General features: G+C 38.9%; 1 protein-coding gene across 4 annotated transcripts in view; it reads right to left on the reverse strand.

The window, feature by feature from the left end:
- RPRD2 (regulation of nuclear pre-mRNA domain containing 2) overlaps nt 1-26,974 on the reverse strand; it is a 92,637-nt gene that overhangs the window by 29,507 nt on the left and 36,156 nt on the right. For 2 of the 4 annotated variants that reach the window (XM_029946415.1, XM_029946413.1), the window contains exons 2-7: nt 16,452-16,581; nt 5,940-6,040; nt 4,999-5,076; nt 3,444-3,496; nt 2,706-2,832; nt 610-785 (exon numbers count right to left, since the gene is read on the reverse strand). In XM_029946415.1, coding sequence (XP_029802275.1) covers nt 610-785; nt 2,706-2,832; nt 3,444-3,496; nt 4,999-5,076; nt 5,940-6,040; nt 16,452-16,581 — 665 coding nt within the window. The remainder of the gene's footprint in view (nt 1-609; nt 786-2,705; nt 2,833-3,443; nt 3,497-4,998; nt 5,077-5,939; nt 6,041-16,451; nt 16,582-26,974) is intronic. The other 2 variants (XM_029946414.1, XM_029946416.1) reach the window with 1 other exon arrangement.

The raw sequence follows: 26,974 nt of genomic DNA on the forward strand, positions 1-26,974 counted from the left end.
ATCCATTTCCTACATAAAAGGTAGCTACTTTTTTGCATGGACCTCAAGCATATTGTAGTATGGAGGTGGAATTTAAGGAAAGGTATTAAGCAGGCTGTGTTTTAGCTTATGGGCAAGTAATAAATTGTATCATCTATCTTGAATGTATCATAGATAAGCTGCTATATAATGATTGCCACTTCAGACAGCTGTGAAATTAGGTGATTAACTATTTGTTACTTAACCTTCTAATTTCAGTATAAGTCTAATTACATGAAATAGAAGTTGGGGTTCTGATTTTTTACTTTGCTTATCCATTTGGAGTGTCATTGTAACTACTGTATTGTAAATGATAGAAAATAATTGCATATGTTAAAAAAAATTGTGTTATATTCTAAAAAGAAATAAAGTTACAAGATAAAAAGCTGTATTTTTAAAAGTGAGCATGAAAAAAAAATAAGTCCTTTAATAAATTCCATGTTCTTAAAATAAAAAAAAATAAATAAAAGTAACTTCTTCATCCATGAACTGGAGGTAATGTTTATCCCTAGAGTTAGAGAACACTTAAGAGTTAATAGTCACTGATTTACAGTAAGCAATCGATACATGTTAGCTTTAATTATTACTTACATTGGCCACCACTTTTACTTCTTTGTATTGTGCTTCATAGAAAATTCCAGCATTTTCCAGTGCTTCTGTTAGTGAGGGCCCATTTTTCACCTGCTTATCTAAACCATTCACAAATTCCTCGAGCTTGGAACTTGCCTCTTCAAATTCTTTGGAGAACTTCTTTCCACCTGTCTTATCTAAAATAACAGGAAGTATTTGTTTCAGGATAAAACAGAAAATGTAAAAAGTTTAATCTTTTGAAGAAAACTCCTTAATTTGTGAACCTGTTCTTGCCATATTAGTATGTAATATTCTTAGTCTCAGTTCTACCTGAAAGGAGCTTCTCCAAATCACAAAACCCACAAAACAGATTCTCAGAACAATTCATGGAAACCTGCCTAAGGGCAGCCAAGAGTGAAGAAAAGAAAGTTCTGCTAAGCAAAAGTCTGTTGATTTTCCTCGAAAATTGGATACTAAGCTGTTAGTAGTAACTGGATGAGGCCCTATTCTGTTCTTCACTTAGACTCACCATGGAATATGAGCAAATGGAGGTTCAGAAAAGTCAAGATGAAGTGACCTCTGTGTGTATCACACTAAAAATACTTCTTTCCTATCTGAAGATCCCTGATAATTTGTTGTAAGAAGAGTACAAACCATGAATTGTTTTTTAACAACAGTGATTGCAAATGGTTACAAACTCTCTAAAGTACCCCATCTTTCCCAGTCACTATTAGAATTTGGCTTCAGATGTGGGTAGAAATTTCGGCTTTGCTTTTTGCTGCTTCTCTCTCTATGAAACCTCAGACTGCCTGTGTGAAGCGGAGGTCTTTAACATGCTTCTGGCTTGTTGTGAGGATTAAATTAGATTGTTGAGTTTGAAGTATGGGGCAAAGGACGCCTGGGGGGCTCAGTCAGTTAAGCATCCGACTTCAGCTCACATCATGATCTCACGGTTCGTGAGGTCAAGCCCCATGTCGGGCTCTGTGCTGACAGCTGAGAGCCTGGAGCTGCTTCACATTTGTGTCTCCCCCTCTCTCTGCCCCTCCCCCACCCGTGCTCTGTTTCTGTCTCTCAAAATTAAAGAACCGTTTTAAAAAACCTCTTTTTTATGGTGCAAGAACAAAACAGGCGCCAAAATGAATACTCATGATTACAAAAATATTTATCAAATGCCTATATGTAGCAGGTACTACTTTGGGCACTAGTATACAGCAATGAATTAATAAGGATGATTTCTACCTTCATGAGATTTACATTCTAAAATGTTATTTATTTTTAAGTTTATTTATTTAGATTGAGAGAGAAAGCCTGAGTTGAGGAAGGGCAGAGAGACAGGAGAGAGAGAATCCCAAACAGGCTTCATGCTGTCAGCTCAGAGCCTAATGTGGGGCTTGAACCCATGAACCGTGAGATCAAGACCTAAGCCCAAGTCGGACACTTAGCTGACCGAGCCACCAGGCGTCCCTCTGATACATCATTAACTTATTACTTATAACTTACAACAAGGAGAAGAGAGCAATTAACTAGATTTTATGAAGCACTGCACTGACCTTATTAAGGAACATACCCAGGAATGTGTAGGTGGCTCAGTCAGTTGAGCATCTGACTCTTGATTTTGGCTCAGGGCATGATCCCCGGGTCATGGGATGAAGTCCCGCGTCGGGCTCCATGCTGAACATGGAGCCTACTTAAGATTCTCTCCCTCCCTCCTTCTGCCCCTCTTCCCAGCTCATGCTTGTTCTCTCTCTCTCTCTAGACTATACTTTAAGAAGTAAAAAACATACCCAAACCACATTATCACATGTGTGAAATACATTTGTCTATATATAGCCCAATACAGCAAGAAAGCACTGAAAGTGAGGAAAAGGACTGAATTGTTTTTATTATTTTTTTTAAGATTTATTGAGATACACTTAACATATATAACACGGTGTACGTTTAAGGTCTGCACTGTGAGAGAGGACTCTACTTATGAAATTTATATGCATGAAGTCACTACCTGGAGAATCAGAAGTGCCACAACTGTCTTCCAAGGTTCTCTTTAGGGGAGAAGCCAGTCTGATCATTGCAAAGTAACAGATCTGGGAACAAAATCAGCTAAAGGATATAAGTATTACCTTTTAAACATTTGAGAGTTTCCGTGCTGCACACGTCCACCCTCATCGTTGACAGCTGTTTTTCCTTCAATTCAATCTGATCTTCTGAGCGCTTGTACAGCAACAGCTCTTCAATGAGGGCCTGGGACTGAGGACAGAGCAGAGCCAGATGTCATTTGTGAAATCACTCATTTACTCAGTCCTTTCCCACTGACATAAAATGTGTCTAAAACCTAACAAAACCAAAAGGAATGAAGCTCTTTGCACTTTCTCATAATCAGGGATATCAATACCAATCTTCACACCAAAATCACATCTTTAGTTATATACTTTAAAAAGATCCTTTCCTTGATCATTCAAAGCTAACTGATGCATACAAGGTTAACACTAAGACAAAGGTCCATTTCCATCTTCTTTAGATTTTTTTTTATCTTCTTTAGATTTTAATTAGATAAATGTAGTCTTATTATGTTAACTCTAAGCAAGTCATAACATCACCAAACAAGGAACCTCTTGTAGGGGGCCTTGGGCATATAACCTGCCTGGTAATAAATATTCTGGAAGAAGGTTAATTATTTCATTAGGGCAACAAATAAAACTCCAAATAATCTGATCCCAACAGAGATTCCTTCAGAATAGTGCAATCTTGTCTAAAATACAATTGATGTACAACTGAATAAAAATAAATTTTACTGGACTATATAGGGAATGATAACAAAAGGGGTGAATAAAGCATGTTAAATGCATTCTTTAACTTACTCGAAATTCTGCAACTATCTTAGACTTGAGAGCAGCCTTTGGATTCGTGGACGCTGTTGAATTAAACAAAAGGTCATTAAGAATACAGACACAAAAAGCTGACTAATAGTGATGAAATCTTTCAGGCCTATAATTAAGGGTGTACTTATGAATAGATATCAAATATGCACATTTAAATAATAATATAATTCCTAAAGTATTCCCATAATACTTCATATTCCTTGAATATTCAGAGTCCTCAAACATGAAATTTAAACACGTCCACGCATGGCCAATATCAAAATGTACTATTTATTTATTTTTAAAATGTTTATTTTTGAGAGAAAGAACACAAGCAGGGGAGGGGCAGATGAGGGGCAGGGGACAGAGGATCCAAAGCAGGCTCTGTGCTGACAGCAGCGAGCTTGATGCGGGGCTTGAACTCATGAACCGCGAGATTATGACCTGAGCTGAAGTTGGATGCTCAACCGACTCAGCCACCCAGGCGCCCCTAAAAATATACTATTTACATACATCTAACCTACTTACCTCCAACAAACCCTTTAAATCATAAAGTCCTAGAATTACTGATTTGGAGATTCTGAGATCCCAGAAGTACCTTTTTTCCTAGTCTGAGTGTAAGAGAATCTCAACATTTCAAATCAAGAGTGTTCAGGTGTGGGACTTCCAATTAATCCTAAGCACTGGCTGAAGAAAATGACTTACAAACATCAACTCTATTCCTACGATTTAAGCTTTGGATTTCTTTTTCTGCTGACTTAATTCACAGCAAACACAGGCAGGGAGAGTTCTAAGTCCATTACCACTGTGGTTCAACTTTGGCTGAAATGATGACTCTTGCTGTTCCTACGCATGCAACTTACGACCAAAAGGATGTCAGAGGACTCCCTTAATCAGGATGAATATCACATGCTTGCTGGAGTAAAGCCATCCCAAGAGTCTTGTTTTACCTCCCAATTCTCACTGTCTTCTACCTTGTTCCCTCCACACCTTCAAGTCCTTCTCAGTATTTCTCAGTTTGGCCCACAGCAGCCTATCACATGCAGTACTCCCTTGATCTCAGGCTCGGTAACCATGATAAACATAGCAGGAGCTCCTGTTAGAGAATGGGCTTCTGGCCAGGATCTGAGGCCCACGTCTAATCTGGCAGAGTGTCCCCAAATCTGAAGGATTTCATGGCTCCCACATAAACGCTTCTTAATGCCTAGTCTCCTCTTCAGCTCTGCTGTTTAATGCCAGCTGCCTCTACCTTCACATATCTTTCAATCTGAGAATCAGCCTGGTCACTATCAAGCATTTTTCTTCTTTCACTCCCCCAACTACTCTTGAATCTTCACTCATTTAACCCATTTCCTTTGTTTAAAAGTAGGGGGTTTTGTTTTTGTCTTTTTAAAGAAGTAAATCCATGATGGCTTGTTTAGTATAAGTCTGGGTCACTCTCCCAGGCCTGGAAAACACAGGCTTTCCCCTGGTTATGCCAGGTACGACGTCTACATTTTTCTTCTGCTCCAAAAAGTGGAGGTAATTTTATATTAGTTGAGATTTTGTTCCTTACTTTGTGATTTCTTCCACTGCTTATTCGGTTGTTTGTTCAGATTTTCTTTCAGCTGCTTCTGAGTTTTGAAAGTGGTACCTGGAAAACATTTCAGTTTTTGCAATCTGGCATTACGGGAAGTTGCTCTGTCTGTCCACTTCAGTGTCAGAGTTGTAGCATTGAAAAAAGGCAATCCGAGACTGTGTGCGGTTTCTTTCTTTCTCTTTCATTTTGATAAAAACATTAAAACACCTACCAGATCTAAGAAGCTGTCAAATAAATGGGACTTCTATAAAATTACTGATTTTTGAGAATAGGGCAGGAGCTTAAAAATACTAGTTAACACATCTAAATGAAGAATTTAACAGCTTCTTAGAAGATGCTATTTTTAAAGCAAATTTCTAGTCCAATAATGATCATGGTGTCAGATACCACCAACTTCCATTTAATGACTCAATAAATGCATCTAATACGTCGGAACTAAATAACTTTCTAAAAGTAAGTACACAATTTACTGCAAATCTAAACCAAAACAGAGACTAAAGAATGCTCAATATATATGCTTAATATCAAATAGCTTAGTGGAAACAGAAACCCCGTCAAAAGAAATCCTCCAACAGTAAGTGGACAGGGCAGTAACTGTTAAACATAAAAACATGAATAGTTTAAAATGCTCAAAGTAAAGTAACTGTAGGAAAATGATCAGATAGCCGTCATCACTTAATACGCGTGGACTTTCTCTAGTCTATACAAACAAAATCCAACCCTTCCCACACCAATTCTATTTAAATTTTAATTCAAATAAATTTCTGTTAAGTATTTAATTTTAAATAAATAGGGCCCAATTTAAAACTTCTTCATTGTCAAGCAATAGGACTAGATCTATAAAATATACATAATTTTAAAGACTCCACGATTTCTTTTCTTTTCTTTTTTTTTTTTAGGAGACAAAACACACTTACTCAAAGCTTCTCTCAGTGCCATTATCATTTCCTCTGGGTACACATTTCTATCTTCCCAGATTTTGAAGATTCGTTCTATAGACTTAGAGACAGATGGATCCCTGAGAAGAAAAAGTGACACAGACATATAAAACTGTGAATTTATATCTCAAACCAGAAACGTGAAACAAACTTATTTTCCAAATGTCTTTTGATATTAAAGATTCTGCGAGGAGGGACACCAGGGTGGTTCAGTTGGTTGAGTGTCTGGCTTGATTTCGGCTCAGGTTGTGATCCCAGAGTTGTGGGATCAAGCCCTGCGTTCAACTCTGCGCTGCGAATGGAGCCTGTTTAAGATATTCTTTCTCTCTCTCTATCTCTCTCCTCTGCTTGCAAGCTCTCTAAAAAAAAAAAAACTTTTTTTCCTACAGTGCCTAGTAGGGCTAAAATTTTAAGCGCTCTTTAAAATTTTTAATTTTGGGGGGACACCTGGGTGGCTCAGTCAGTTAAGCAACCAACTTCGGCTCAGGTCATGATCTCTTTGTCTGGGAGTTTGAGCCCCTCGTCAGGCTCTGTGCTGACAGCTCAGAGCCTGGAGTCTGCTTTAGATCCTGTGTCTCCTTCTCTCTCTGCCCCTCCCCTGCTCACACTCTGTCTCTCTCTCTCTCTCAAAATAATAAATAAACTTAATTTTTTTTTAATTTTTAAAAACTGAAGTACAGTTGACATACTATTTAAAAAAATATTTTTAATGTTTATTTATTTTGGGAAACAGAGAGAGAGACAGAGTGTGAGTAGAGGCGGGGCAGAGAGAGAGGGAGACACAGAATCCAAAGCAGGCTCCAGATTCTGAGCTGTCAGCACAAAGCCCAATGAGGGACTCGAACTCACGAACCGTGAGCTCATGATCTGAGCCGAAGTCAGACACTTAACTGACTGGGCCACCCAAGTGCGCCTCAAGTGTGCTTTTTCTTAAAGGTATAGTTGAAAATAATCATGAATCAATCATGTACTGTAATAGGTTTTCCAGAAACTATCATCTTATACCATAAGAAAACATATCTAGAATGAAGGAGGAGAGGAATATCACTTTTTTGTTTGCTTTACAGATGGGAGTTCTGCGTCAGGTGGTATTCTTACGTTAAGAAGGGAAACTGTTAAAGTAGAAGTAATTGATTACCAGGAAGTAAAAATTTAAATCATGTCTTACCTGAAACTGTAAAAGAAAAACAATGCAAAACAAACAAACAAAAAGACAAAATGGAAACTTAACCTCTCCCAGGTGAATCCACCAACCTCTATGGAGACTGAAAATAAAAAACTGAACGATGCAGTTTTATGGCTCCTTTCAAGGAGACTCTACAAATCTGTGTTCACAAAATACTTTTTAACCAAGTAACAGCATGTATAGAAAAAAGAAAATTGTATTAAACTTCTAGAAAATAGTATTTTCTACAGCTTTCTGAACCAGGACATGCTATTCTCATTGCTTTTTTTTTTTTATGCTGATAATCTTCTTCATATATATACACACACACACACACAAATATAGCACATATATCACATATAAATATATATTTATACAGAAATGTTTATAATAGTATATGGTATATAAATGTTCTATATTATAAACACTATAATACTACATAATATTAAATACATTATACTATACATATTATATGTATACATAACACTGAAAAAATTATGGGAAAGTATAAAGAAAAACTTGACTCATTTTCACCACATGGAGATTTATAGTCTACCAGCTTCAGTATTACTATCTTTTAGTCTGTTTCCCCTAGGGATGCTACTGTTGTATATGAAACCAAGTTCATATCACGTGTGTGTGCATAACTATATTCTATTCATTTAACAAAATGAGCATTTCCCCATGTTCCAATCAATTCATTACGAAAATCACTTTCTAATTTTTTATTTATTTTTGAGAGAGAGAGCGAGAGAGCGAGCGAGCAGAGAAGGGGCAGAGATAGAGAGAGAGAGAGACACAGAATCTGAAGCAGATTCCAGGCTCTGAGCTGTCAGCACAGAGCTTGATGGAGCGATTGAACCCATGAACTGTGAGATCATAACCGGATCTGAAGTTGGATACTCAACCGACTGAGCCACCCAAGTGCCCCTAAAAATTACTTTTATAATGACAATACTGTATCCTGTAACTGTTCTAAAAATTATCACCTGCCTCCTGTTATGTATACTTAGTGTTATTTCTAGATTTGTTACTATAATTAATACTGCAGTAAGTATTTTTTGATCAGTTTTTCTCCTTAACAAGGCCAAAATGTTTTTTCTAAGAGGGTTCTACCCATATATACTCCAACCACCAGTATAAATATCTTATTCCACCGAACTTCTGCAGCAATGGTTAGACTCACTTCAGTTTTGTATCTGTAATCTCAACCTAACCATTTCCCCCCTCTTAAAATTTTCTGTCAAAAATTTCATTATACTTAGCAGAATCACCCAAGATCCAAAAAAGTTATCAAGATTTTGCCACATTTTCTTCATCTATCTTTTCTCTGTTGTTGTTATTTTTTCCTTTTTTTTTTTAAACTAAAGAGTTTTTAAAGTTTATTTATTTTTGAAAGAGAGAGAGCGAGCAAGTGAACATAGGTAGGGGAGAGATAAAGAGAGAAAGAGGGAGACACAGAACCTGAGGCAGACTCCAGGCTCCGAGCTGACAGCACAGAGCCCAACGCGGGCTCTGTGAGTTCATGACTTAAGTTAAAGTTGAATGCTTAACCGACTGGGTCACCCACATGCCCGTGAAGGCTTATTTATTTATTTTTATTTTAGAGAGAGAGCAGGCATGAGTAGGTAAGAGGGGAAAAGGAAGAGAGAGAATCTTAAGCAGGCTCCACACTCAGCAGGGAGCCAGACATGGGGCTTGTTCTAACCGTGAGATACTGAATGACCCGAAATCAAGAGTTGGAGGCTTAACTGACTAAGCCACCCAGGCACTCCAAGATTTTATTGTTAGGTAAGCTCTACACCCAATGTTGGGCTTGAACTCGCAACCCTGAGATCAAGAGTCACATCTTCCACCAGCTAACCAGGCAGGTGCCACTTTGCTGAAGTACAGTAAGACTGTGGTTTGCGAGCATAGTTTGTTCTGGAAACATGCTTATAAACCAAAGCACTCATATACAAAGTGAATTTCAAAACCATTGGCTCAGTTGTGATCATGTGACATCTGACATCACGTACTATTCATATTGCAAGACACTGCTCATTTATCAAGTTAAAATTATTAGAAATGTTTGCTCATCTTGAGGAACACTCACAAAATAAGTTATTCACAATCCAAGGTTTTCTTATATTTTATTTTTTTCATAATGTTCATTTATATTGAGAGAGAGAGAGAGAGCGAGAGAGAGCGAGCGCGAGAGAAGGAGACACAGAATCCAAAACAGGCCCCAGGCTCTGATCTGTCAGCACAAGCCTGACGCAGGGCTTGACCTCATGAACCCTGAGATCATGACCTGAGCCTATGTCAGATGCTTAATCAACTGAGCCACCCAGGTGTCCCATGTTTTCCTATATTTTAAAGCAAATCCCAGCACCATGTCCGTTTGCCCCTACTCTAAAAAAAAATTCCAACATTGTTATACAGCAACAGCGCTATTACCATGCCTAATAAAATTAACAACAATTCACTGGTATCACACATCTGTTCTATAATCAACTTTCCTTAAATGTTTCAAAAATGTCCACTTACGGTTGGTTGGTTTGAATTGAGATCCAAAGAAGGTCAACACATTGTATGTATCTTAAATCTCTTTTAATCTACAGCAATTAGATTAAATTGTTCTCAGTATTTTTCTAATGCCATTCAGTGATGCTGTAGACTAGGGGCCAGCTGTCCAGCAGAACATTCCACACTTTGGCTTAATTTATTTGGTTCTCTTGTTGTCATTTAACTTGTTTCACTAATGCCTGAATTTAACTAGATGAAAATCATTTGTATGACATGCATGCTTAAATTTTGGGGAGTGAATACTTAACTAATGACACTATATACGCTATCCTGCATCCTATCAGGCCATACACAAGGTCTGGATATTCCACCTTTCATAACACAAAGACTGACCAATGGAATGAGGTAATGTCTTCTCTAGTAAACTGTGTCTATCTGCTCACTAGCATTTTAGTGTTTATCTAAAGATTAAAGATTCTGTGTCTCCCTCTCTCTCTGCCCCTCCTCAACCTGCACTGTGTGTGTGTCTCTCTCTCTCAAAAAATAAGCATTAAAAAAAATTTATAAGACAAAAAAGTTGAATGCTCAACCAACTGAGTCACCCAGGTGCTCTGAAGAACATACAATTTTATTTATTTTTATTTAAAATTTTTTCTTAATGTTTGTTTATTTTTGAGTGAGAGAGAGAGAAAGATCCAGAGTGCAAGTGGGGGACAGACAGACATAGAACCCAAAGCAGGCCCCAGGCTCTGAGCTGTCAGCAGAGAGCCTAATGTGGGGCTCAAACTCATAAACCTTCCACCACAAACCGCATGATTATGACCTGAGTCAAAATCGGACGCTTAACCAACTGAGCTACCCAGGCACCCCATAACACATAATTTTATTTTATTCATTTTAATGTTTATTTTTGAGAGAAACCAAGCACGAGTGGCAGAGGGGCAGAGAGCAAGACACACACACACACACACACACACACACACACACACAGAGAGAGAGAGAGAGAGAGAGAGAGAGAGAGAGAGAGAGAGAGAGAGAGAGAGAATCCGAAGCAGGCTCCAGGCTCTGAGCTGTGAGCATAGAGCCTGATATGGGGCTCAAACCCACGGTCCATGAGATCATGACCTGAGCCTAAGTCAGACACTTATCTGACTGAGCCACCCAGTTGTCCCTTCCCCACAACATATAATTTTAAAACACAGCCTTGTTAAAATAAAAAGTGCCACTTTGTATAGGAAATCTGCCAGAGGCTTAAAAAATTATAACTTATTTTCTTTTATCTCTCCTTTGATGATTTACATTAAAAATTTTCAGTTGCATAATTCATTTATTTTTTATTAAAAAATTTTAAAATATTTATTTATTTTTTAGAGAAACAGAGCATGAGCAGGGAAGGGGCAGAGAGAGACAGGGAGATACAGAGGGTGATACAGACATCAGGCTCTGAGCTGTCAGCCCAGAGCCAGATGCCAGGCTCAAACTCAGAACTGCGAGATCATGACTTGAGCTGAAGTCAGACACATAACCCACTGACCCACCCAGATGCCCCTATTTACATAATTCATTTAAAATCTACTGGGTATTGGATATTAAGTCAAGTTCTAATCTAAACAGATCTCCCATTAATTGTTCCAATATCATAACTTCTCTTTTCCTTAGGTTTATGTCCTTCCTCTAGCATATATCCAATTATTAATCTTTCAATAGGCTGCAAATTCTGTTCCGTGAATCCATTTTTACATTATACAGTTGACCCTTGGGCAAAGTTGGGGAGGTCAGGAGCGCTGACCTCAAATCCCTGCAGTTAAAAATCCACACATAACTTCTGATTCCCCATAAACTTAATAGCCCACTGTTGCCTTACCAATAACACACACAGTCAATTAACACATATTTTGTATGTTCTATATATTATATACTGTATTCTTATAATAAAGTAAGCTAGACAGAGGAGTGACTGTGGCTCAGTCAGTTAAGCATCTGACTTCAGCTCAGGTGATGATCTTGCAATTCATGAGTTCAAACCCTCAGTCGGACTTTGAGCTGACCGCTCAGAGCCTGGAACCTGCTTCAGAATCTGTGACTTCCTCTCTCTCTGCCCCTCACTGGCTCATGCTCTGTCTTTCTGTCTCTCAATAAATAAATAAATGCTTAAAAATTTTTTAAAAAGCTAGAAAAAATGTTATTATAATCATAATGAAGAGAAAAGACCTTTCTACTGACTGAAAACGAGCCAGGTGGAAGTGGGCCCAATCAGGTCAAACCCATGTCATTCAAAGGTCGGCTGTGCTGCACTATCTCCAAAGCTGTAGCTTATCTTCCCTCATTACAGCTGCATTTCAAAACGTTTCTTATATTCTCACTCTTGCTTGTAAATTTAGGGTAATGCTAAGTTCCAAAAGAGAGAAAACGTTGGTATTTTTAATTTGAATACATTAGGCTGCTATATTAATTTGCAGAAAGCATTATCTATTAACACTGAAGAATTATCAACGCATTGTAGCAAAGCATTAATATTTATGAATTTATATTCAACATTCCCAAATAGAACTTATTCATAAAGGTTTCAACATATTTTCTATTAAGGCTTTCCCTAAATATTTCCTATTTTATTGCTAGTATGACTCACTATCCCTCCTGTGACTAACTTCTCAGACTAAAAGTGATTCAAAAGTTTGCTGATGGTAAATTATCTCAGCTTCTGTATCTCTAGAAATATTTTTATATTGTTTGAACAGTTCTTGGAAGTCGTTTTGCTTTGTATCTGTAAATGCTATAAAATACTTTTCAGAACTGCCACCTGCTTCCAAAGTTCCTGTTGAGAAGTCTGTTGTCAATCTAATTGTAAGGCTTGTATATGTGATGTCCTTCTGTTTTCTCTTTGGCATTTTTTTATTTTTTACTGTGATAAAATAAAACTTGCCACTTTAACCATTTTTTAAATGTGTAACTCAGTGGCATTAATTGTATTCACAGTGTTGTACAACCACTAGCACTATCTATTTCCAAAATTTTTCATTATCCAGAACAGAAACTCTGGGGTTGCCTGGGTGGCTCAATGGTTAAGTGTCCAACTTTTGATTTCAGTTCAGGTCATACCACGGTTCATAAAATCAAGTCCCATCTCAGGTGCTGTGCTGACAGCCTGATAGCACAAAGCCTGCCTGGGATTCTTTCTTTCTGCCTCTCCCCTGCTCATGCTTTCTTGCTCTCTCAAAATAAACATTTAAAAAAAACCCAAAAAAATAAAAAATCAGAAACTCTGTGCCTATTAAACAATTAACTCCCTGTTACCCTCTCCTACCAGCTCCTGACAACTTACCTGTTTATTGTCTCCATGGATATGCTTATTCTAGATTTTTTTTTTAATGTTTATTTTTGACAGAGCACACACAAGTTGAGGAGGCGCAAAAGGGGTGGGGACAAAGGATCAAAGTCAGATACTTAATGGAGCCAAAGTTGAACACTTAACCAACTGAGCCACCCAGGTGCCCTCCATAAGTGTGCAGTTCAGTAATGTCAAGGACATTCACACTGTTGTACAATCTCCACAACTTTCTTAACTGACTGGACCACCCAGGTGCCCCTAGATATAAGTGCAATTATACATCTGTCCTTTTGTGTTTGGCTTATTTCAGCATGTTTTCAAAATTCATCCATGTTGTAGCACATATTAGACTTCCATCCCTTTTTAAATTTTTTATAATTACAATTTACATCCTAGTTAGCATATGGTGCAACACTAATTTCAGGGGTAGATTCCTTAAGCCTCTTTACCATTTAGCCCATTCTCCCTCCCACAACCATTCCAGCAACCCTCTTGTTTGTTCTCTATATGTTCTGTTTTCTTTCCCTCCCTGTTTTTTTTATTTTATTGTTTTTTAATATATATTTTTAAAATTTATTTTTAAGAGACAGAGAGAGGCAGCGCGAGCAGGGGAGGATCAGAAACAGAGGGAGATACAGAATCTGAAGCAGGCTCCAGGCTCTGAGCTAGCTGTCAGCACAGAGCCTGACATGGGGCTCGAACCCACAAACTGTGAGATCATGACCTGAGCTGAAGCTGGACGCTTAACCAACTGAGCCACCCAGGTGCCCCCTGTTTTTTGTTTTTTTAAAGATCATGCTTTATTTTGATTTCCAGGCACATATCTTTATTTCCTATAAGTCATTTAAAAAAATTTTTTTATTTTTTTAAATTTACATCCAAGTTAGTTAGCATATAGTGGAACAATGATTTCAGTAGATTCCTTAATGCCCCTTACCCATTTAGCTTAACCCCCTGCAACCCTTCCAGTAACCTTCTGTTTGCTCTCCACATTTAAGAGTCTCTTGTTTTTGCCCCCCTCCCTGTTTTTTATGTTATTTTTGCTTCCCTTCCCTTCCCTTATGTTCATCTGTTTTGTATCTTAAAGTCCTCACACGAGTGAAGTCATATAATATTTGTCTTTCTCTAATTTTGCTTAGCATAGTACCCTCTTGTTCCAACCATGTATAGTTGTAAATGGCAAGACTTCATTCTTTATGCACTTGATCTTAGCCAAAAGGCCAAGAAGCGATGAGATTTCATTCTTTAGGACTGCTGAGTAAAACTCCATTGTATGTATACCACGGCTTCTTTATACATTCATCCATCAATGGACATTTGGGCTCTTTCCATACTTGGGCTATTATTGATAGCACTGCTATAAACACTGCGTGCACGTTGCCCTTTGAAACAGCACATCCTTGGATAAACACCTACTAGTGCATTGCTGAGCTATAGGGTAGCCCTATTTTTAATTTTGTGAGGAACCTCCATATTGTTTTCCAGAGTGGCTGCACCAGTTTGTATTCCTAACAGCAGTGCAAAAGGGTTTCTCTTTCTCTGCATCCATGCCAACATCTGTTGTTGCCTGAACTGTTAACGTTAGCTATTCTGACAGGTGTGAGGTGGTATCTCACTGTGGTTTTGATTTGTATTTCCCTGATGATGAGTGATGTTGAGTACTTTTTCATGTGTTGGTTGGCCATCTGAATGTCTTCTTTGGAGAAGTGTCTATTCACGTCTTTTGCCCATTTCTTCACTGGGTTATTTGTTGTTTGGGTGTAGAGTTTGAGAAGTTCTTTATAGATTTTGGATACTAACTCTTTATCTGATATGTCATTTGCAAATATCTTCTCCCATTCTGTCAGTTGCCTTTTGCTGCTGATTTTTTCCTTCACTGGTCAGAAGCTGTTTATTTTGATGAGGTCCCAATAGTTCATTTTTATTTTGGTTTCTCTTGACTCCGAAGATGTGTAGAGTAAGAAGTTGCTGCGGCCAAAGTCAAGTTTTTGCCTGCTTTCTGTCTTACATTTAGGTCTTTCATCCACTTTGAGTTTATTTTTGTGTATGGTGTAAGAAAGCGGTCCACGTTCATATTTCTGCATGTCGCTGTCCAGTTTTCCCAGCACCACTTGCTGAAGCGACTGTCTTTATTCCACTGAATATTCTTTCCTGCTTTGATTAGTTGGCCATACATTTGTGGGTCCATTTCTGGGTTCTCTATTCTGTTCCACTGATCTGAGTATCTGTTTTTGTGCCATACTTTGGGCAATTTCTTAACTACTCTGGGCTTCAGTTTTCTCATTTTGTAAAAAGAAATAATAAAAATCAACGTGCTTCCCTGCAAAGTTGGCTACCATATTTCAAATAACATTTGTATAACAATTTTGAATTTATGACCTATTTTCACACAAACTGTGAGAGATCAGAAATCACATGCTATACTGAGCCAGCCATGCACCCCTATATTATGTACTGTGACATGTGTATAAATCTTTATTACGCACCACATTCAAATAGGACCAAAATAAACACCTCAAGTTAATAATCCAAAGGAAGAAAAAGGGATCATTCAGTTTTTACTGGGTTAATACTAACAAATGGATTGATAATATGCAATAGTCACATATTTATACAAACATACAATATTACGCTAGTCAATATATAATTTGAGGAAATATTTAGCTATTTTGATTGTTGCTAAATAATTATTTATTCTCCAATTAGGTATAAGTGTCTCTTAAACCAAATAAACAACTTGCAAATATGGATGAAACACAAGAAAACACTATTAATACAGAGTAAATGTATGAACAAAAGTTAAGTATTCTAGCACTTTGGAAAGCACTACATGCAATTTCCCTAAGGATGGAACAAACCAGTATGAGGTTGGGAGTAAATATTTCCTCTCTCTTTAATTACACAGATGTCATAAAGCGGGCAAGATTTCAAGAAGACTCTCAAAGAAGAAAGGAAATATGTAAAAAGAATATGAAAACAGAAGAAACAGTTGGAAAGTACTACCAACCAAAGAGTATGACCAGGAGATATATATGGTCAATGTAGGAGAGAAGAGGGAGAGAATAAACAACAAAAAAGCTTTCAAAAAGAGAAGAAAGAAAGGCGCCTGGGTGGCTCAGTTGGTTAGGTGTCCAACTTTGGCTCAGATCATGATCTCAGAGTTCGTGAGTTCGAGACCTACATCAGGCTCTCAGATGTCAGCAGAGAGCCTACTTCATATCCTCTGTCTCCCCCTCTCTCTGCCCCTCCCGAACTTGTTCTCTCTTTCTCTCTCTTAAAAACAAATAAAAACATTAAAAAATAGAAGAAAGAATGTTTAAAAGAAAAATGTGTGTATTAGTAGGAAAGTTAGGTGAACAATTTGAGCCAAACATCCTTGGATCTTCAAGGTTGTAGAACTGATAACAATTCTCACTAACAGGTAATAAGAGGAACTAAAATCTGTAATTTTCCAAGCTTAGATCCTAAAAAGCAGTAAGAATTTACTTACTTCACTAGAGCAGCTGCTTCAGGAAGGACATCAGCAAATGACTCACGGAAAATGATTGCATTTTTCCTTTTGCAGTTCTGGATGACATCATTAGCAAGGTAAAAGAGATTCAAACGGTGGGGATAGGCAGCTAGAAATGACAAAAGACAATAAATTAAACCAAACAAGTCAAATTATACTTAGTTCAACTTAATCCAAATACAGTGTTCTCAAACTGTGTAAACTATTATATGGGTGTATGATAGATAAACAGAAAAATGAACTAATGGACCCATTTATTGAAATTAGTGTCTAACACCCTAGACTACTTCAGGTCAATTTTCTGTTCAAGGTGTTTCTTGGGTAGTTTTCCATTTCACTCTGTAGATGTTTGGCACTATAAAATTCATTATCTATGGAGAAGCTAAAACAAAGTTGTTCTTCCAAACATTTTGAAAGATAAACTGTTGAAGCTCAACCTACTGCAAATAGACCAAGGTTAATAGAAAAAATATGGGCTTTAGAACCACCCAGAATGTGACGGTAGGCAAACTGCTTAACCTCCTCTACATTATTGTAGATAGACTCTTTGTTTAAAATCAACTAGTCCACATACTACTCAGGTACACCTAAATCCTGCGAGAAGAGAGGCTCTGCAGTGACTTTCAGCACTAGGTCCTGGGAAAGAAGTAATTTGATCCCATAAACACACCTTGGTCAAGTTTTTCAAAGGCCCGATCAATATGCCTTCTGGAACCTCAAGCAAAACCACCCCAGGTCTCACTATGTCCTGGACAATTTTAATGTCCTTTTGGGTGATCCATCACATTTTCTAGTCTCTCGATATCTTATCTTAAATACAGTGACCGCCAAGAACCACTCTTCTGTACATTTTAAAATCCCCTTTTCTGACCACAACCTCCCACCCCCTCTTTTATTTAACAAAATTTTTTAAATGTTTATTTATTTTTGAGAGAGAGACAGAGCATGAGTGGTGGTGGTGGTGGGGAGGGGGGAAGCAAAGAGAGAGAGGGAGACACAGAATCTGAAGCAGGCTCCAGGCTCTGAGCTGTCAGCACAGAGCCCAATGCGGGGCTCAAACTCACATAAGGTAAGATCATGACCGGAGCTGAAGTTGGACACTCAACTGACTGAGCCACCCAGATGCCCCACCCACTCCCCTTCTATCTGTTTATCAATTTCATCAAGATCTAAGTTCTTTCTATATTTTCTCTAACTTTACAATCACTTTAACTCAATTTTTTTCTCTATTCCATAGTCTTTGATCTATTATTTAAACCATTCTTTTATCAAAACCTTCTTTTCCTCTCCCCTAATTTAGCCTTTCTAGCACATATATTCAACAAAATCCTAAATCTGGATCAACCTAACTAAATACCTTTACTGCAGCTTTATTTCTGCTCCTGTTGTGCTCAAGAAAAATCATACCACCAGGAACCACAGAAATCTAAGTCTCCTTCAACTGGGCCCTCGACACTACAATGCTACAGTCTTCCCACATGTTCTTAATCAGCATCCTCTCTCATCTGCTGTATGAATGATTTTAAATTTCTACCACTCTTGTCAAGCCCCCCCATCTCACCACATTCCTTCTCACTCACAGAGAAAGCAGAAGTCATTAGATGGAAATTCTGTACATCAAAAAATGTATCCATATTTAAACCCAACCAAATCAACTTACCCTGAGTCAGTTAAGATCTTTCAGATTCAGGTATCTGAAAGAGTTCTCAGTGTCTCCACTTTAACTCTTATAACTACAGGAGCTACATGTGTGCGCGCATGCGTGTGTGTGCTTAAAGTATGCAATCTACTATGCTTAAGAGCTTTATTGGGGCCCCTGGGTGGCTCAGTTGGTTGCGCGTCCAACTTCAGCCCAGGTCATGATCCCATGCTTTGTGAGTTTGAGCCCCACGTCGGGCTCTGTGCTGGAAGCTCAGAGCAGCTCAGAGCCTGGAGCCTGCATTGGATCCTGTGTCTCTGTCTCTATCTCTCTCCCACTCGTGCTCTGTCTCTCACTCTCTCAAAAATAAATAAACATTTAAAAAAATGTTCTAAAGAATCAAATGAAACAATGTATGGAAAGCGTTCAGGACGGTGCTTAGCACACAGAGAGTGGATGCTATACCACTTCTGCCTCTCTTAACTCCTACCACCTGTGTGCCAATGACTCCCATGTCCATAGATACCACACCTGGATTTCCCTTTATCGGTCAATGTACACACATCCACGTCCAAGTCTCAGAGGCACTTTAAGCTTGATTTTTCAATATATTATTACTAATCTTCCTCCTCTTCTGTCACTGCTCTTGTGGTTAGCCAGAATTTTGGCAATCTTTTTGGCCTCTTCCTTCTTACTATGGAGACCCTCACCACATCTGATAAATCTCCAAGTCCAGCCAATTTTGGCTCCAATAATATTTGTCAAATTTATCGCCTCTTTTCCTTCTCTTCTTGCTATTGCTCTTCACTGGGTTCATCATCTTTTACCTGAACTACTACTGCAGTACCCTCCTAACTTGGTCTTCTCAAGTTTACTCTCTCAATTGCTAAATTCACTTCTAGTATGCAAACGTTATACAATTGCTTCTCATATAGAATCCATCAATGATTTCCAACTGCTTACTGGAAAAAACGCTAAACACCTTAGTCTCCATTTATGATCTGGAGCTTCCCTTCAGTCTCATCTCTTCCCCTTCAAAGTTCTATCTTTAATGAAGTACTCACAGTTCCCAGAAACCTTGCATGTGTGCTCGCTCGCTCTCTCTCTCTCGCTCTCTCTCTCTCTCTCTCAAGTTTCCTTTTCTAAGAAAACCCATCCTAAGTATCTTACTCATCCATAAGAAAAAGTCCAAAATTTTAAACTTAATTTACGTCAGACTCTGGTCCCCATCCCCCTGACCTCTACTTCTTCCCCAAACAAACCTCCCCAAACTATTTTACTGCAATTTCTTCTCAACGCAAAACCTATAATCTATAGTCACATCCCTATAGAAAGCCAGAAGAATGAAGACAATTGGCTGAGGCAGTCTGCGAAGATGCCAAAAGGCAGTAGGACTTGAGAAGACCCATCCCGAGTGCCTTCCAATCCCGCCGCACACCGTTCTTGCTTTCTGGTTTAGTCTCAGCTTGCACTGCTCTCCTCCCCCACTGCTGCAGCTGAGTGAACTACACTTGTTCTCATCACGGAGCTCCACCTTCTGCCCTGCTCTTACCACCCATTTCAACAGGCAAATTCCTTTTCCTCCCTTGAATCTCAGCTTACACATGACATCTTCCTTGCAGCCTCCCCTGACTCTGGAAAACAAGGCCTTTAGTGCATCCTGAACCCATACCTGTCATACATTTATCACATGGTTGTATACTTCTCTGCATTTTCCACTGGAGCATAAGCTCCCCGAAGGATGCAATTCTGTCTTGTTTACTGCTGCGTCCTCAATGACTAATTGAGTGTCTGGCAGGTGCTTAAATAATATATGTTAAATGTCTGATGAAGAGGTTAAATTTTTGTAGGCAGGAAGCGTTTTCTATGTGCTAGACATTTCTAAAGATGATACAAATATTTACTTAACTTATTTTTAGAGAGAGAGCTCGAGTAGGGGACAGAGGCAGAGGGAGAGAAAGAGAAAATCTTAAGTAGGCTCCACACTCAGCACAAAGCCTGATGCAGGGCTCAATCCCTCAATTTCTCAATTCTGGGATCATGACCTGAGCTGAAATCAAGAGTCAGACATTCAACAGACTAAGCCACTCAGGTACCCCAAGATGATACAAATATTAACTGATATCCTTTCAACAACTCTATGAGGTTGGTACTGTTATCTCCATTTAACAGATGGAATGACGTAAACTGTCCAAAGTCAGAGCTAGTAAGTAGTGAAGCTGGAATTTAAATTCAGACAGTCTGGGGGCACCTGGGTGGCTCAACTGGTTAAGTGTCCGACTTTGGCTCACGTCATTATCTCATGGCTCATGGGTTTGAGCCCTGGGTCTGGCTCTGGGCTGACAGTTCAGAGCCTGGAGCCTGCTTCAGATTCTGTGTCTCCCTCTCTCTCTCTGCCCCTTCTCCTCTTGCACTCTCTCTCTCAAAAAAGAGTAAGTATTAAAAAAATATTTAAATACAATCTGTCTCCAAAGTCTGTGTTCTTAATCACTACTGATTTCCTCCTCCTCCTTCTTCTTCTTCTTTTTTAGTTTTATTTGAGAGAGAGAGAGAAAGTACAGCTGGGAAGAGGCAGAGGGAGGGAGGAAAGGAGAGGGGAAGGGGAAAAGAGAGAGGGAGAGAGGGAGACAGGGAGAGGGAGTGAGGGAGAGGGAGACGGGGAGAGGGGGAGGGGGAGAGGGAGAAGGAGTGAGACAGAGAAGCCTAAGCAGGCTCCATGCTCAGCTCAGAGTCTGACATGGGGCTTGGTGCCATGACTGGGAGATCATGACCTGAGTCGAGTCAAATGCTCAACTGACTGAGCCACGCAGGCGCTCCAATTACTACGTATTTCTATCTGTGTCCCAGACCAGGACATAGGTTTGGCTGAGGGAACGATGGGAGAATAGGCAAAGATGACTAATTTTGATGGTTACTATATATTGAGCTAAGACAGTTTTAACTTTTATTCTGTGGCTAACAAAAACCATGAAGTTTATATAAAGAAGGGTGTTTTAGAAAAAGCTACAGGTCATTTTTTGTTAGAAATAATAAAATGAGCTAATAACACAGCAAGAAAGCAACCAGACAAATCTATAAGGTGAGATATTCTGCAGGCAACTGGCCCAGTCTCATGGAAAAATCAGTGGCATAAAATGTAGTGGAGAGATTAAGGGACTCAAGGGACAAAATAATCTGATATAATTAATGTGTGCTCCTGCACTGCAGAGGTTTGGACTAATCATCTGTAACTGACATTTCTGGATCAACTAAAGAAATCTGAATATGGTCTGGGATTAGATAAAATGAAAATTTACTAAAATGGAAATAAAAAAACAATCATTAACTGCTCAATACTTAGCAGGCTATGGATGAAATAAGAACTCTGATAATTAATAAAACTTTTTAAAAATACAGAGTCAACCTCTTACAAAAAAAACAAAACAGTAATTACAGTGATTTCACATTAGAAAAAAATCTGTGAAAGAGATTAGAAAGGATTTGGAATTCAGTTTTAACAGTACTGACCTCTATATTCTTTTTGTTCGCCAGTATTCTAATTTTCTATAATACATATTTGCTTCATCCAAAATAACAGGTTATATGGAAATATAATCATTTTGGCCCAGAAAGTTTAACTAGTTGTCTTGAAGTATTTGCATTTCGGCCTGGACCTCTGCTCTGAACTGCAGACTCAAGTATCCGACTGCCTCCCCGACCCTGCCTCTCCCATGGCTAAGTCACAGCTCAGACTCAACACGTGACTTTCCAATCTCTTCTCCTCCTATGGTCTTCTCCATCTCTGTAAATGGTGTTTCTTCTGGTGGCTTTTTTTCAGCTAAAAATCTTGAGTCACCCTTGATTCCTCTTACTCTCTTTTTAAAAATGTTTTATTTATTTTGAGAGAGAGAGCACATGCTCCCAACACAAGATGCGGGGGGAGGGGAGGGATAGAGGGAGACAGAGAGAGAGTCCTGGCAGGCTCCAAGCTGTCAGTGCTGAGCCCCATGAGGGGCCCAATTCCACAAATCAAGAGTTGGATGCTTAACCAATGGAGCCACCCAGGCTCCCCCTCTTCTTTTTCTTTCATATTCCACACCCAAACTCACAATGCAGATCTCATTAATGCTACCTTCAGGAAGTTGCAAATGTGCAAGCAAGAAGATTAGAATAAACCCTGTTGTGTTGGGACTGTACCTGGAGTCTTGGTATAAACCTCATAGTTATACACAGAAATATACAGGGAAGAAATGCCTGTGTATATGTGTGTGTATACATACAACTATTTCCTAAATCTTTACACTGAAAGGCCTAGAAGTGATAATATCCCAATATTTAATATCTAGATCTTGGTTTCAAAGAACCAGGGCTTCTTGGAGAAATGGCTGATTGCAGGACAGGAAAGGAGGTACAAGAGCTTGGAACATCTTGAACCACAAAGTAAAAAAGTCCTCAAAGAATGGTGTAAAAAGGACACAGGCACTACTTTCAAGAGGTTCCCACTGGCCAAACCTATGGAACGGACAAGGGTCAAAATCAGTAATAGTAAAAGATTATAACCACTGAATAAAACAGCAATCTGTGAATACATACTGATGTAAGTAATTAAATAAACAGGTAAAGAGGGAAAGACCTGCCTTATAATTGATCAAATGCCAATTAATAAATATATAAGGAATGAGGGCATTTAAAAAAACAGCATTTTACAACCATCACGATAAGAACAGACTCAAGCAACAATAATCAATGGATGCTAAAGCTAGAGAGAGAAAATGCAGAACAGGAAATGTATAAAGTCTCAAACTACTTCCCCCAAAATACTTTACAGCAGAGAAGCCTTCCAGGCAAAAACCATCTTAACCAAGTGACAGATGTTAACATCACTGTTAATGGGGCAGATCAACATTATGTTCCTCCAAATATAATGAGTTAAGAACACAGTATCACTTCTGCAGTATGTTTGTCCAAAACTGCATAACCTGACTCTAATCATAAGAAAATATCAAACACAAATTTATGAATAGTTTACAAGTCATTAGTCCATATCCTTCAAAAATGGCAAGGTCATGAAAGATAAGGAAAGACTATTCGGACTGAAGAAAAAAAGCAGATGTGACAACTAACTGCTACATGTGACCCTGGCCCTTTAAAGACCATGATTAGGGTAACAGGCAAAATTCAACCACAGTCTGTGGAGTCCATGGTAGTGAGGTATCAGTTTCATTCTCTGATCTTGGTGGTTGTACAGATGTCACACAACCATTGTGATGCACTAAACTGTGTCTCCCCAAGACGCACATGGTGAAGCCCTAAACCCCGATGGGGAAGGAGGTCATTAAGGTTAAACGAGGTCATAAGGGTGGGGCCTTATAGGAAGAGACACCAGAGAGCCCTCCTATAAATCAGGAAGACAGCTTTCACCAGAAGCCGACCCTGGATCTTGGACTGAACTGTGATCTTGGGCCTTCCACATTCCACCTCAGAAATGTGAGAAAATAGAGGCACCTGGGTGGCTCAGTCGGTTGAGCATCCAACTCTTGATTTCAGCTCAGGTCATGATCTCAGGGTCATGAGATCAAACCCAAATCAAGCTCCAGGCTGAGTGTGGAACCTGCTTAAGATTCCTTCTTCCCCTCTCTCTCTCTGTCTTGCCCCTGCCTGCTCGCTTGCACAATCTCTAAAATAAAAAAGAAAGAAAGAAATGTGAGAAAATAAATTTCTGTTGTCTAACAATTTGCAGTATTTTGTTATGGCAATCCAAGCTTATCAATGCAACTACATAAGAAGAATATCTTTGTTTTTAGGAAATAGTCAATGAAATATTAAATAGGGCACCATGGCTGCCTTATACTCTCAAATAGTTCAGCAAAAAAAAAGTGTGTGTGTATATGGAGAGAGCAATAAGAGATAAATAAATGTTATTATGAGAGAATTTGGGTGAAATGTACACAGGAGGTCTTTGCATTATATCACAACTTTAAATCTGAAATTATTTAAAACAAATTTTAAAAACTCATAGACTCCAACTACTACTCAACATTTTGTTGGTCTAAGTCATAATCATCTTCTGCCTGAATTACTGTATCAGCCTCCTAACTGCTCTCCCTGCTCCTACTTTTGCCTCACTTCAGTCTAACCTCAACTCAGAAGAGTGATCCTTTTAAAATACAGACCTGATCATATTACTCCACTATTAAAATCCCTCCAATAATGGTTCCCCTCCTTACAGATCAAAATCCTTACAATGGGCTTGTAAGTACTAAACAATCTGACAGCGCATTATTTCTAAACCTCTGTCCTGACCACCATTCATTCCACTCTAGCCACTGGACTGATGTGAGGCCTACAGCACACCTGGCCTACGCAGGGTCACACCCGCCTCAGGGTCCTGTAAGCTGCCCGCTCCTTCTTTCCCCACACAGTCTCATGGCTTACTCTCTCATTCCATTTTTCCCCCCCTCTCATCGCCTTTAAATCTTTGTCTAATGTCACTCTGTCAGTGGCTTTCCCTGAACAAGAAACTGTAACCTCAAACACCAGCACTCATGATCACCTTTCTTCGCTTTATTTTCCCCACACCACATAATTTCCCAATATACTATAATTTGATTAATTTTTTTTGTCTAGGGGTTGCTGCAGAAGTTCATCTAGGTATAAAATCAGTGTTCTCTCAACAGCAATTCCTCAACTGTCTAGAAACTATGAATTCAATCCTTATTTTATCATTATGAAGAAGGGGAGAGAGAGACGGACATTAGGAGAAGACCACTGATCCAAGCACCTTCAAAATAAATCTCCCACCCTGGTGGCAGGAGGGTTAAATGATTTTTAAGTTTATTTATTTATTTTGAGAGAAAGAGAGACAGAGAGAGGCAAAGACAGGGAATCCCAAGCAGGCTCTGCACAGTCTGCAGAAAGCCCAATGCAGGGCTTTGAACTCATGAACTGTGAGATAATGACCTGAGCTGAAGTTGGATGCTTAACCAACTGAGCCACCCAGGCGTGTCTTAGATGATTTTTAACTTGAGTTAATATTAGTATTTTATGTCTGCCCTGCCTGTTCCAAAAATAAGTTAAGGAAACTGACGTAGGGGTGCCTAGGTGGCTCAGTCAGTTAAGCAGCCAACTTCACCTCAGGTCATGATCTTGTTGTTCCCAAGTTCAAGCCCCGTGTTGGACTCTGTGCTGACAGCTTGGAGCCTGGAGCTTGTTTTAGATTCTTTGTCTCCCTCTCTCCCTCTACCCCTCCCCTGCTCATGCTGTCTCTCTCTCTCTCTTAAAAAAATTAAAAAAAAAAAAAAAAAAAAAAAAAAAAGAAACTGATGTAAACAAGGAAGTGTTTTCAACCTTAGTGGTCATTCCAGGACAGAGACTAACCATCATGGCAGAGTCAGAAGACCCAAACTGTAACCTTGAAAAGGAATGATTTTCATTAGCTTCGGTCTGACTTCACTGATAAAATCAGAGTGTTGAGAAAGGAAAAACAAAAAAGAAGCACTACATGGAGAAAAACATTATTTCTAATTATAGAAAAAGTAGAAGCGCTCTAGAGAATCACAGTAAGTAAATACTTTGTAAAGGTACATCCACAGCAGGTGGTTGGTAGGAGGTGTCTGTAAATAAAACGGTGATGCTTGTGTTAGAATTAAGGAAAAACACAGGAGAGAAAAACGTACTTATACCATAAAGATGGAGGATTGTTTTTAAATTTTCTATAGTACAGTTATATCATCTTTTTATTTAAAAAAATGAAAGTATACACAGTAACTGACTTATACTGGATTATCTCTAATTATCCTCTGGTTTTAACATCCTATAATTTCAAAAAATATATATACTTGTAAGGGTATTTAGTACAAATAATGACTGCCACACAAATATTTAAAGAAAAGAAAATCACACCTTTTTGCAAAGAATCCATATATTCTCTTTAAAAAGATAAATCCTGGGTGCCTGGGTGGCTTGGTAGGTTAAGCGCCTGACTCCTAATTTTTAGCTCATCTCATGGTTCACAAGTTAGAGCCCCACGTTGGGCTTTGCGCTGACAGCATGGAGCCTGCTTGGAATTCTCAGTCTCCTCTCTCTGCCCCTCCCTGGCACATGTGTGTGCTATCTTTCTCTCAAAAAAAAAGTAAATAAATATTTAAAAATATAAATCCTCCAACCTCCTTAAAATCACTTGCTTGATCTGTTGAGAGTTAACAAGAAAAGAATACTTGTCTGCAAAAGCATCAAGGTGGTAGAGAGCACAACGACAGAGAAAACCCGCCACTGAGTACGGACGGTCACAGGTCATCAACACTGGGGCACAAGGACAGTGAGAAGGGGGCTGATTCCATCAGGATGTGCAGTCTACCATGTGTAGGGCTAGGCCAAGAACTAGCTTTTGTAAAATGATTCCACCCAAACAGTTTCTCAGACCTTTTTAAAAAGTGAAAATACCATTTCCTTTCTCTTTTATGAACCTAAAAATAATGAGCAGTGCTGTACTGTTTAAAAGTCAGACCTGGGTGGCTCAGTTAGTTGAGTGCCTGACTCTCGATTTTGGCTCAGGTTATGATCCAAAACTCACGGAATCGAGCCCAGCACTGGGCTTTGCTCTGTGCTGAGCATGGAGCCTACTTGAGATAGTCTCTCTCATGAGTTTAAGCCCCACATTAGGTGTAGAGTTTACTTAAGAAAATAAAAGAGGGGCGCCTGGGTGGCTCAGTCAGGTAAGCATCTGACTTTCGCTCAGGTCATGATCTCTAGGTTTGTGAGTTAGAGCCCCGCCCACATCAGGCTCGGTGCTTGAGCACTCAGAGCCTGCTCAGACTCTGTCTCTCTCTCTCAAGAATAAACATTAAAAAAAATTAAGAAAAAAGAAAAAATAATTTTAAAAATA

This window comes from Suricata suricatta, chromosome 8 (genome assembly GCF_006229205.1).
Source record: "Suricata suricatta isolate VVHF042 chromosome 8, meerkat_22Aug2017_6uvM2_HiC, whole genome shotgun sequence".
Lineage (NCBI taxonomy): Eukaryota > Metazoa > Chordata > Mammalia > Carnivora > Herpestidae > Suricata > Suricata suricatta.